This window comes from Nelumbo nucifera, chromosome 7, assembly GCF_055504915.1.
Source record: "Nelumbo nucifera cultivar China Antique chromosome 7, China Antique-T2T, whole genome shotgun sequence".
NCBI classification, from domain to species: Eukaryota; Viridiplantae; Streptophyta; class Magnoliopsida; order Proteales; family Nelumbonaceae; genus Nelumbo; species Nelumbo nucifera.
The window spans coordinates 58735575-58747446 of record NC_142655.1 but is presented as its reverse complement, the minus strand read 5'-3'; the positions used below and the strand labels follow the sequence as shown (position 1 = coordinate 58747446).

Genomic DNA, 11872 nt, shown 5'->3' with positions numbered 1-11872 from the left:
ACTGAGGTGAAATGACCGAAATAACCTTGCGATGGGGAGAGAGATGACTTGATCTTGATGGGTAATTAGGATAATAGATGGAGGGTGAATTTGGAAACGCAAATATCCTCTCTCCTAGTTTGAGGCTAAACTAAACAAAGAATAATAAATAAGACGACAAGAGGGGTCTAAAGAAGGAGAATAAAGCGGCAGCGACACCTCATGCGAGTGAGTATTAAAATCCCCATTCTCTGCCGTTGGACAGATGGGCTGTCCCTTTTGTCTCTTACCAAAAAGAAAAGAGTAACTCCTCCTCCTCCCTCTCTCTCTCTCTTCCTTCCCTTCTTCTCATTTCATTTCTTCCTCTCTCTCTCTCTCTCTCTCTCCCTTCAAATGCCACAAGCCTACAGCAGATATCCCAATAACTAAGCTTTCTCCCCCTCAGGCCTCAGCTTCCCCCTCTCTCTCTCAGAGGTACAGACACAAACACATTTGTGAAGAGTAGAGGATCATGGGATCCAGAACTAGAAGAAAGCAAAGGTGGTACTCCCAGCCTCTAACACCTCTAATGGAAGGCCCGGATCTCGAAGCTCAAGGTGGGGGAAAGAAGGAGAGCTCCTGGGAGGTAATTCGCAATTGGGTTCGGCTACAAAGAAGCTTCTCCCGGAGCAATTTCCCTGTTTCGTTTTACGGCAGCGGTCCAGCCAAGAGGCAGGATTTGAGGCTTCTGCTCGGTGTCTTGGGTTGCCCTCTCGCTCCAGTCCCTCTCTTCAACGACTCAATTTATCATCTCCCCATGAAAGACATTCCCATTGTACGTTACGTTGCAGCTTTCAGTTCTTATTTCTCTTTCGAGTTTCAACCACTCCCATCCCATTTAATTCGTTAACTATTATTGCAGGAGACGTCATCCGCACATTATATCATTCAACAGTACTTGGCGGCAACCGGATGCTTGAAAGCTCAGAAGTGTACGAAGAACATGTACACCACCGGTACCGTCAAGATGATCTGCTGCGAGACCGAGATTTCATCTGGGAAAAGTGTTCGGACCGTGGGGACTAGAGGGGGAGAGAACGGTTGCTTTGTTCTCTGGCAAATGTCTCCCGGCATGTGGTCCGTCGAATTGGTCGTCGCCGGCAATAAAGTCGTCGCCGGTAGCAACGGAAAGATCGTCTGGAGACACACTCCCTGGCTCGGCACTCACGCTGCCAAAGGTCCCCAACGCCCACTCCGCCGGATCATCCAGGTATTCACAGTTTCTCACTATTCAGTTCAGGCGTTCCCAGTTCCTACTCGTTGTCGGGTTGGGCCGGCCCCAGTCCAGGCCCATTGGGCTTTTTTTGGGCCTTGGGATTAGTTCCCTCAAGATTCCAATCTCTATGCTAGTTTTCTAGGGGGTGGGAGATCGATGCAATGCAACACTTTCCACCTAGATTCAATGATCCCAATTAAATCAAACGATTCGATTCCAAAAATTGTTGATAGCATAGGCAGCCAGAGCCAGATCTTTCGGGGTGGGGCCTATCCATCTCAAAGTTCAAAGTTCAAACAAGTAAAAGCAATGATCACGTTCAACATGGGATCAGACCCCAATTTTTTGAAAAATCCGTAGAGATGAGAAAATGTCCAATGTCCAATGGCTGTAGTCTGTAGAGCAAATCACCTTCCCAATGAACGGTAGATCACTGACAAAGATAGAGAAGCTGTCCCCTGCTTTAGCTGAACCCGAGACATCTTTGTACAGTCACTGCAAGTTCGGGAAGGCACGTGACATCATCATCCCCTCACTTTTTGTTGTGCTGACATCACACCCCTCATCACATAACCTTGGGATTGCCAACCACTGTAATAAAGTATCCCGCGCATTACCTTGAACTTTTCCTTTACCACATTACTAGACAAGAGGCCGATCTGGTAAAGTAGGAAGGATCCACCATATTAAAATAGTCCTTGATTTTATTTTGTGTATCCTCTTTTCTCCAGGGCTTAGATCCGAAAAGCACAGCGAGATTGTTTGCTAAAGCGCAATGCTTGGGCGAGAAACGAATCGGCGATGAAGAGTGCTTCGTGCTGAAGGTAGCTGCCGATCGAGCGGCTGTGATGGAGAGAAGCGAGGGCCCCGCGGAAGTGATCAGGCACGTCTTGTATGGCTACTTCAGCCAGAAGAGCGGGCTTCTCATCTACATGGAGGATTCGCATCTGACGAGAGTGCAGACCCCAGAGACTGATACGGTGTATTGGGAGACAACCATCGGGAGTAGCATCGGCGACTACAGGGACGTCGATGGGGTTCTGATCGCTCATCAAGGGAGATCTGTGGCTACGGTGTTTCGATTCGGAGAAGTGTCTATGCAGCACTGTAGGACCAGAATGGAAGAAGCGTGGAGGATCGATGATGTAGTGTTCAACGTCCCGGGGCTCTCCATTGACTACTTCATCCCACCCGCTGACATCTTCAATCCCACTAATTCACCTTAATTACGTTGATCAGTGTAATAATCGGTTGATTAGTGGGTTGTGGTTAAACATAATTAAGAAATCTAATCGTTGTATTAACTAGTAATACGTGGAGTTAGGAGCAAGTGACACCTTTTAACATTGTGTGATTATCAACTCATCATATGGATAATGGATCAATGGATATGTTTGTCATGGACTTATGGGCTTATGGGCTTGGGTGTGTATATCTATTAAATTCATATTCATTAATGAAAAAACATATTTTTTTCTTTTTTCTTTCTCTCCTCCTTGATGGAATGATGGTTCATTGTCATTTGTTAAACTGTTTTAAATAAATATTTTTCTTGGGTTGTGTGAAAATTGGGATACGTGTTTGATGTTTCCCTGATACCTGGACATTTTTTCACCATTCAGCTTACCTAGGGTTAGAAGTGTAGGGCGGCCCGCCTTTACCGCGGGCCGTTACGGGCCGTGCCACCCTCCTCGGTGGAAATTTTGGGGTTCGGCACGGCCCAGGCCCAGGTGGACCCGTGCTGTGCCGTGGGCTTGAGCCCTGCAGGGCTGGGCCACAGGGTAGGCCTTGGGCCTGGGCCGAACTTGGCTGTACTTTTTTTATTTATTTTTAAAAATTTTGATTTCTTTCCTAAGTAAAATTGTAAAACTAAAATATTTAACTTTCCTTTGAACATTGGGAATTGAGAACTATTTAAAAAATTAAAAAATGAGAAATCTAAGTTATCTAACACATAAATGAAAAAAAAAATACTTAACAAAATTGAAACAATTATGATGGAATAACAAATTGGAAGAAAAATATGAATTTTATTTCACTTAAATTTGAATGGTACAAATTACAAATACAATGATTGGATCATTGCATACTTGGATGAATCATGAATGAAATGTGAAAATGGAATAAATTAATAAAATGTAAAAAATACAATATGGTTACAAAATGAAAATACAAAATTACATTGTTAAAAAATTAAAAAAAAAACATATCAAATAAATTAAAAAAAATTAAAAAAAAATTACAATAATTTGAAAAAATAAAAAATTTTATTTAAGTAGTCAAATTCATGAATCATCATTCATGACTTTCATCATCTGCTTCAGGTGAAATATTAGTGTATTATCATGCCCTCCCTTGTCTTGTAATCTATCTTCTGCATCTAGCCAATCCTTGAAGTAGATGCACATCTCTATGCTCTCATCGTTCATGCAGCTCCTTTTGTCATCCAACACTCAAGTACCTGCACTAAAACAAGACTCCGATGGAACTATAGACACCAGAGGGGTTAGTAGATCACGTGCCATGGCGGCAAGAATCAGATAATTTTTCGAATGTTCACTCCACTAGGCTAAAATATCAAAATTATTTGATCCTTCACATAAATTAGAAAAATTTGCTTGTAAATAAAAATTAAGTTCAGTAAATGAATTTGTTGTAGAACTAGCAAATTTCTGTCTTCTACTTATTAAATAAAAAAGTTTTTCTCTTCTACCACTAGGCTCAAGATAAGAAGTAGAAGAAGATGACGAACAAGTTGTAGGAATATTTCCTAGAAGTTCAGATTCAAATAAACTGTACATTTCAAATAATAAATTATTAAATTTTTTTATTTCCTATATCAATATTCATATTTTCACAATATGATTCAAGTAAAATATCTAAACCATCTTTCCTAATCCTAGGGTCTAATATTGTAGCTAAACAATAAAGAGGAGAAATATTCTTCCAATATTTTTTAAATTTATTTTCCATAATTTCAACAATACATTGAAATTGTGGATTGTTTCTATATTTTGCAAAATAATCACTAATTACCATTAATTGATAAGGTAAATTACAACTACTTGGATAATAAATTCCAGATAATTCATTAGTTACATCATAAAAATGTTTTAAAAATCTCTTATATAGACTATCATTTCCTAGTCTTCCTCAAATATCATATCATTAGGCATTTCTAAATTATAAAAATCAAAAAGAATTTGTTTATGAGATATACAACTTTCTAACATAGCATAGGTAGAATTCCACCTATGCTTTACATCTAATATAAAATGTTTATATTGTAAACCATAATTTTGACATAAATATTTAAATTCATGTTTTCTTGCCCTTGAACTATATATATATATATAGTGAAATATGAGTAGAAATAATATTCAAGGCATCTTAAATACATAAATTTAAGATGTGACATGCACATCTAATATGAAATAATTTACCATTTAAGCATAGTTTTAATTGAGATTTTAAAATATTTATTGCAGAATCATTATTGCTAGCATTATCAAAACTAATAAGCATAAGCATGCAATGTATTTAAAATACTTGTAGCAATAATTGGGCCACTATGTGGCCATTCAAGCATAGTAAAACTTAAAATTCTTTTATTCAAAAGCCAATTTTCATCAATGAAATGGTCGGTAACACAAATATAACAAATATTAAATTTGTATGTCCAAACATCCGAAGTAGTTACAAATTTAGAATTAAGATTTGCTAACAAAGAAATTAAATTTTGTTTATATGAATAAAAAATTTTTAAAGCATCAGTTTTTATAGTATTCGTAGAAACGTTTTTATATTGTGGGTTTACAGAACCACGCAACCATTTTTCTAGCTTTGGATCTTTAGTTAATATAAATGGTTGTTTTGCATGTACAATACACTTAGCAAGTTCTTGTCTCACTTTTTCACTCCCCCTCCCAATCTGTGTTTAGGTTGTTTCTCTCTTTTCATCTTCCTCTTACTCATGTGTGAGCAGATGTCTGCTCAAATGACCCGTACCACCCTTACTACAATAATTCAAGTATTTCCTACATTTTTGGCAAACGACCCTTCCCCTTCCCCTCAATATCCTCTACTTTGAAAATTTTCCAAACCGGGCTATTCAGCTTAGAAGTCCTCCTTTTTCCCCTAATATCAATACCATGATGCGATTGAATATCATCCATGGTGAATATGTTGGGGAATCGATTTTCAGAAGAGCCAACCATTTTTTAATTCTAAAATGATAAAAAATAATCTAATTTGACATACCCGGATTGCCTGTTCAAAATCCCAACTTGATTTCAACGGTTGAAACCTTTCAATGTCCAAGCTTCCCAAATTGAGATACTTGAGCTGGTTGAGCAAGCCTTCTTCTTGTTGAAAGTCAAAACTCCAATAAAGTTGAGACTTGAGAATTGGAGAATGTAGAATCAGACAATCAACTAATCAAAATTACTCAGATTGTAGAGAATTGAGAACGTATGAGTATAAGAAAGAGAGAGAGAGAGAGAGAGAGAGAGAGAGAGAAGAGATTAAGAGAATTGTTGAATTGGTGTGATGAGAATGGTGGAGGATAAGGCTATTTAAAGGAATTGAACATAATTCAATTGCCCAAAATACCCAAAAAACTAGTTGTTATTTAGTTGTTGGGAGGGGTATTTTTGTTATTGTAAAGTTACTTATAACTTTACCCAAAAAGCCCCCCTAAAGTAGTTGTTATATTGTTGTTGGAGGGCATTTATGTCATTTTTTTCAACCCCCATAAGCAAAATACACAAATACCCCCCCTAATATGGCTGTTTATAGCTGTTTGGGGTATTTCTGTAAAAAAACCCCCCAAAAAGCTAAACTAGCCGTTGGGCCCCTTTAGCCGAGCGCGGCCCGCTACGGGCCCCGCAGACCGTGTGGGCCGCGGGCGGTGTGCCGTGCTGTGTTGGCCCAGGGGCGTCGAACCCCCAGCCCAGCACAGCACGGACCTCCAGGCCAGGCCTGGCATGGGCCGTGGCACCTCTACCTAGGCTGGTGTTTGGTGTCGTGGTGCTATGTAAGTGTTGTTGAGTCCTTTTATTGCCATATAAGAACCATGTAGGCATTTTCACTTTACCAAACGAAGGTTTTGTTTGGTTGAGTTTATCGAGTACAAAGGTTTTGTATTATTTTTTATTAGGTTATTAAAACATGATTTTTTAAAGAAATACCATTTAAATGTTTCTTACTCCCTAGTATTTGTCATTTGTGTATGTGTGTTGCACATAACAAATTTTGTAATGATGATAGTATATAATATATTTCCATTTTTTTGTAACTTTTTCATATTTTTACTTCTATAAAATTTATTCTTATTTATCACATTTATTATGGTTCATTAGTATAAAGATATGTCCAAATAAAATTCTTGCAAAGGTAACAAGAATTAATAAAATCCTCATTATTCTTATTTATCATTAATAAAATTCTTACTATTCTTATTTATTATGTTTCATTAATAAATTTAATAAAATTAATAATTTTTATCAGTTACCTTTAGCAGAATTTTATTTGAATTCTTGTTACCTTTGCAAGAATTAACTTCTATATGATAAATCCAACTTCAGCTACTTTAACGCTGAAAACCTTATAAAGAACTGCTATAAAAAATATCACTTTTGCAAATATTTTGCCATTCAATGTTGTGGGTATTAAAGTAATGGAAATGAAAAATTAACCCACCATATGGTGGGAATAAATAAGAGAAAACCATCTTCTACCTTGATGATCAAGAACTAAACCAATGAAAATATGTTAAAAATATTTAAAAAATAAGAAAATAGTTTAAAGAATAAATTGCTCATCCATTTGCAAGTTGGAAATATCTTTATGGTGGTTAACGTGGCCCAACATTGGCTATCGAGACTAGATTTCCAGCACTCGTTTGTTATGTGCCGAGATGCACTTCTAATGAGATTGGAACACATTGTATTTCGCTTGGATGCCCCAGTTCACTTGTGCAATAAAACTAAACGGCGTACTTGCTCCATTATATTTTCATATATTTTTTAAATTTAAAAAAGTGTAAAAAATAAAATGTTCCACTTCTTCTTCCCTCTCCTTTGTTCCTCTCCTCCTCCCTCCTCTACGGCCTCAGAACCAACAAACCAGAACTCTCTCTCTCTCTCTCTCTCTCTCTCTCTCCTTGTTCTTTCTTATTTCCCCTTGTTTATTAACATTGCAATTAGTCAAAAACAGGCAATGACCTCCCAACCGAAGAGAGCACTAGTTCCATGACTTCCCATCTCTCTTTCCTTCTCCTTCTTATAGGAAGACCGAATCAGTCCGCCATGCTCTATTTTTTTTCTTCATTGTCGCCCAAATTTGTAAGATGCCATGACTTGTACCCCTATTCAAGCTTGATTGAAGCAAAGCTGAAATATACTAGCATTCAACTCTTCCATCACCGAAGTCATTAAAGCCCATGGAAGCCATCCCAGTTATCAAGTTTTCTTCTCAATGTTAGATGATCTCATAGGTTTTGAATCAGGTGTGCCATGGTCGATAGTCGACTTCATAAAAAGCTCAAACCCTTAAATTAACTAAGCTCATGGTCGACGATTTCAGCAGTGGTGAAGAAGTTAGAGGACGTCGATTCCCCCAAATCTTGTGGTGAAAAGTAAAGAGGATCCATACTAGGATTTTATTTGATATTCGATTTATTAGAGAGGAATACATTGAAGTGAAGGATTTAGAGTTGTTTCCTATCTCTGAACTGGTGACAAATCCATAATCTTGAGTTTGAAATATTAACAAATGAAATAACGGTGTGTATCTGGCATGCTTCTATTCGACGCCCTCAACGGATCATCCATCTCCCTAGAAAACCAATGGTTAGTGATCATCTTAGCAGGCTTCGCCGGCAATACCTGCATGATACGGGAAGCTCAATAACAAGTCTCTCTCATGTTTATTCCACTTTTGTCATTTTAGGTTTAATGTTCGAATGACGGAAAACAAGAAAAATGACATGAAACGAGCACCCTTTATTCTCTCTCCTCTTCCACAGTTCTTGTTCCTCCTCCGTTGTAGTTCTCTTTATCTCTCTTGATCAGGAGCATCAAGCGTGGGCCATGGTGGTAGCTACGGTGGCGAATTGAGAACACCACCCCTCCTGCTGGCCATGGTGGCGGCCAACGGTGAACCCTGGCTTTTGTGTTTTCATCATGAAATGATGGTCTGGATTGTTGAGAGCTTGGCTTGGGCTCTGTTTAATTTTCTTGAGAAAGAAGATGATGAATAGTGTGTTTTATTTTCAAGGGTAATTTTGGCATTTTTAAGTCTTAAACCGCACATGAGGTCACATGATATACATAACTGACGGTCCATTAACAGTAGGTACTAGATTGTCGCATTTCAAAAGTTTAGGTACTAGATTGTCACATTTTAAAGTTTGGGTACTAAATTGGCACTCGACCTAAAGTACAAGGTACCTATCAGGAATTTTCCCATTTTTTAATTTGAATAAATGAAAGGGTAAGTTGTTAAAACCTCTATAAATTTTTTTATCATTGTTGAACTCCCCCCCCCCCCCTAAAGTTTGGTAAATGCAATCACCTCCCATGAACTTTTTGACATAGTTGCAAGTACACCCTCTATTAGAATATTCTACCAAAAAGCACAAAAGTGGCCAAAATACCCATGTAGTTACTTTTGACCAAAATATTTATTTCCAAATTTCTTATTCATATCAATTACTACCCCAATCCTTTCTAATCTCTTTTTTCGGAAATGATGTATTTTCCCATTTATTCCCTTCATATCAATTGCTCAAAGGCAAAATTGCAACTTTAAACTCTTTTTTTTTTGTTGTCATAACATTTATATTATTTTTTTATGTATAAACCAACCTCAATAATAATTATATGGGTATTTTGGACATTTTCATGTATCTTGTTAAAGGATTTCACAAAGAGGGTCTACTTGCAACTATGTCAAAAGTTTAGGGGAAGTGATTACAATTACTAAACTTCAAGGTTAGGGCAATGGTAAAAAACTTGAAGGGAGGTTTCAGCAATTACCATGATTTGTTTTTCAATTATTGAACAAAAAGAGGGATTTTTGTGTATTTTTCCTAACAAGCATTAAATGGGAGTGATAAATAACATTTTTGTCATTGACTGGTTTTACAATTATGAACAAAAAGAATGGAGTTTTGTGTCTTTTTTATAATAGGCAGTAAACGAGAAAACAAAATTACATATTTACCATTGCTTTTTTTCTGATTCAAACCTTAGAGATGGGATATTTTAGTTTAATGAAAATTCCATAAGCCAACCACATGTATTCGTATTGTTAAAGATAGTATAGACGTAGTGCCTAATGGCGTTTAATGGCACCTAACTGTTAAAAAATACTAACAAATATTTTTCAACCATTTTTCTCATTTTTTTCAAAGAAAATGCCATACAAAACGTTTGTTTAATAAAAGGCAATGTAACTAAACAACCCCAAATAAGCTCAGTAAGCTTAGAGGACCTGTCCAACGAACCAACTTCTAAATGGTTGGTCATGGACTCGACCAAAATGACCATAATAACATTTTTTTTTTTAATTTTCTTTTTAGTGGTACAGGGAACATAAGCTACACAAGTCAAGAGATAGCTCATTCCCATTAGGAGTGCAGATGGGGCCGGGTTAGGTTGGGTTGAAGTAAACCTCAGCCCAATCAGAGTTGCTGAACTTCCAACCCTAACCTCACCAATTTTCTCAATTTATTATTTGGAGAAAGAAAAACAAAAAATGTAATGATTTCACCGAGTACCAAGCACCAACCAATTAAGGTTTGGTTGATTTAAATAATTTTGGTCTTCCAAACCTAAAATTGTATTGTGTTGGCTGAGGAATCAATCCTGATCCAACCCATAGTTAATTGAAGTGAGTGTAGGTTAGTATCTTTCAACTCTAACCCTAACCGAGCCCGATATTCAACTCAATCAAACCAACCTGATTTTTTGGGGCTAGGTTCAAGCTAACCTAACCCAAGTTGCATCAGTCTGCAAAGTTTATTCTATGCTTGCTAATCTACCTTACCCAATAGCATTTGTTACCGTAGTTGACCTTCTACTTGCTAAAACATATAGTGCTTGATTTCCTTGGGATATGTGAGGTGATTATGTTGATTGATATAGAAACCTGCAATTTTATATGGGCTGGGTTTGGATTTTTGGACTTTCGGCTGGGTTCAGACCCAAAAGTTCTGGTTTATTTATTTTATGGCTGCGCCCAGGCCTAATACTTATGTAGGCAAATCTGTCTCAAATTCAACCCAATTATATGCATACATATATTCATATACAAATGTATATATTTGCATGCATATATTAATTTTGAGTGTGGATTTATTGATGAATCCAAGCCTGACCCAGATACAAACCCAACCTGAATGCATCAAATCTTAGTACAAACCAGGCCCAAATTAGGCCGATCGGGCTTGACCTTAGACTTATTTCAGACTTGAACCTTAAGTTCCATTCTTAAAATTGGACCTGAATTTAGATTAAGCCCAGCCATGCTGGCCCAACCGGCACCCCGAATTCTTCTAAAGGTTCTAGTCCCCCCATGTCGTAATTGATCTATCGGAACTGATTTTGATTACCAGGCTATTTGGCATCTTTCATCTGATCTATTAGCAATTTAGCATTATCCTTGATTTGCATAGCCATTCAATTGTATTGGGTCGCAATTCCTTTATATACTCCATTAACATTTTGCATGCAATTCTCTCACTTTTAACAGGGTTAGGATTTGATTACGAGACAAAGTATTATTTTCATATAATAACTAATTTGTTTAGTTAAATAAGAAAATATGACAACCATCTTCATAAAATAAATGGTATATTAATCATCATCTAGTTTAATGACGTAAAAATTCATATAAGAAAAAAATCAAAGTTCATATGCAAGGATACGATAAGAATGATGTTGAGATCATGGTATAAGAAAAGAGAGATGGGATCACCATGTTATGATCCATAAGATTATCAGTGAGTTTGATGATGCTACAATTTGACTTTTAGATCAGAATAGGCGGTTAGCATTGTAGGTTACATTAGTTGATTGTAACGTTGTTTTCTACACATAGATATATATAAGTTACTTATTTAACATTGTAGGTTACATTAGCAAAAAAATGTGTTTAGTGGTGTAGACTTAATGTCAAATGGTTGTACCACCTTTATATTGGATTAGTTGGAAGGGGATGGTGGGGGCATTTCCACTTTGATTTTCATGTGTGGTGTCTAATGGCAAGTATGTGTTTGAATCTATAATAGATTATCATGTTGTGCATTTTATGCCAAAATATCTTATAGTAGGAATTGGAATCAAAATCTTTTGGAATCGGAATTAGAATGGGTTTATTCTCATAGTGTGTTTGGTTTAAACAGGAATTAGAATCAAAATTGGAATAAGCTGAAGTGGGATTTCATTCCCAAGGGAGGGGGAGGGAATGGTCATTCCCTCAAGGCCTCGTTTGTGTCTTAGTAAACGATTTACCTGAGTAAATGCATTTATCTAAGCAAGTGTTTCTTGGAAAACACTTATCCGGATATGAAAACTTACCAATGTTCTTTTATTCCCTAAGTAAAGGTGTACAATGACCGATTTATCCAAAAAA

The 11872-nt window shown here is 36.9% G+C and overlaps 1 protein-coding gene across 1 annotated transcript; it reads left to right on the top strand.

The window, feature by feature from the left end:
* The first annotated feature begins 246 nt into the window (after nucleotides 1-246).
* LOC104599764 (C-type mannose receptor (DUF620)) lies at nucleotides 247-2714 on the top strand. The gene is made up of 3 exons (XM_010262458.3): nucleotides 247-793; nucleotides 881-1228; nucleotides 1966-2714. The coding sequence occupies exons 1-3, from the start codon at nucleotides 491-493 to the stop codon at nucleotides 2458-2460; spliced, it is 1146 nt and encodes a 381-aa protein (XP_010260760.1). The 5' UTR covers nucleotides 247-490; the 3' UTR covers nucleotides 2461-2714.
* Nucleotides 2715-11872: the final 9158 nt, after the last annotated feature.

Coding starts and splice junctions, on each gene's coding strand:
- LOC104599764 (XM_010262458.3), top strand. CDS start 491: ATGGGATCCAGAACTAGAAGAAAGCAAAGGTGGTACTCCCAGCCTCTA. Junction 794..880: donor CCATGAAAGACATTCCCATT/GTACGTTACGTT, acceptor CTATTATTGCAG/GAGACGTCATCCGCACATTA. Junction 1,229..1,965: donor CACTCCGCCGGATCATCCAG/GTATTCACAGTT, acceptor TCTTTTCTCCAG/GGCTTAGATCCGAAAAGCAC.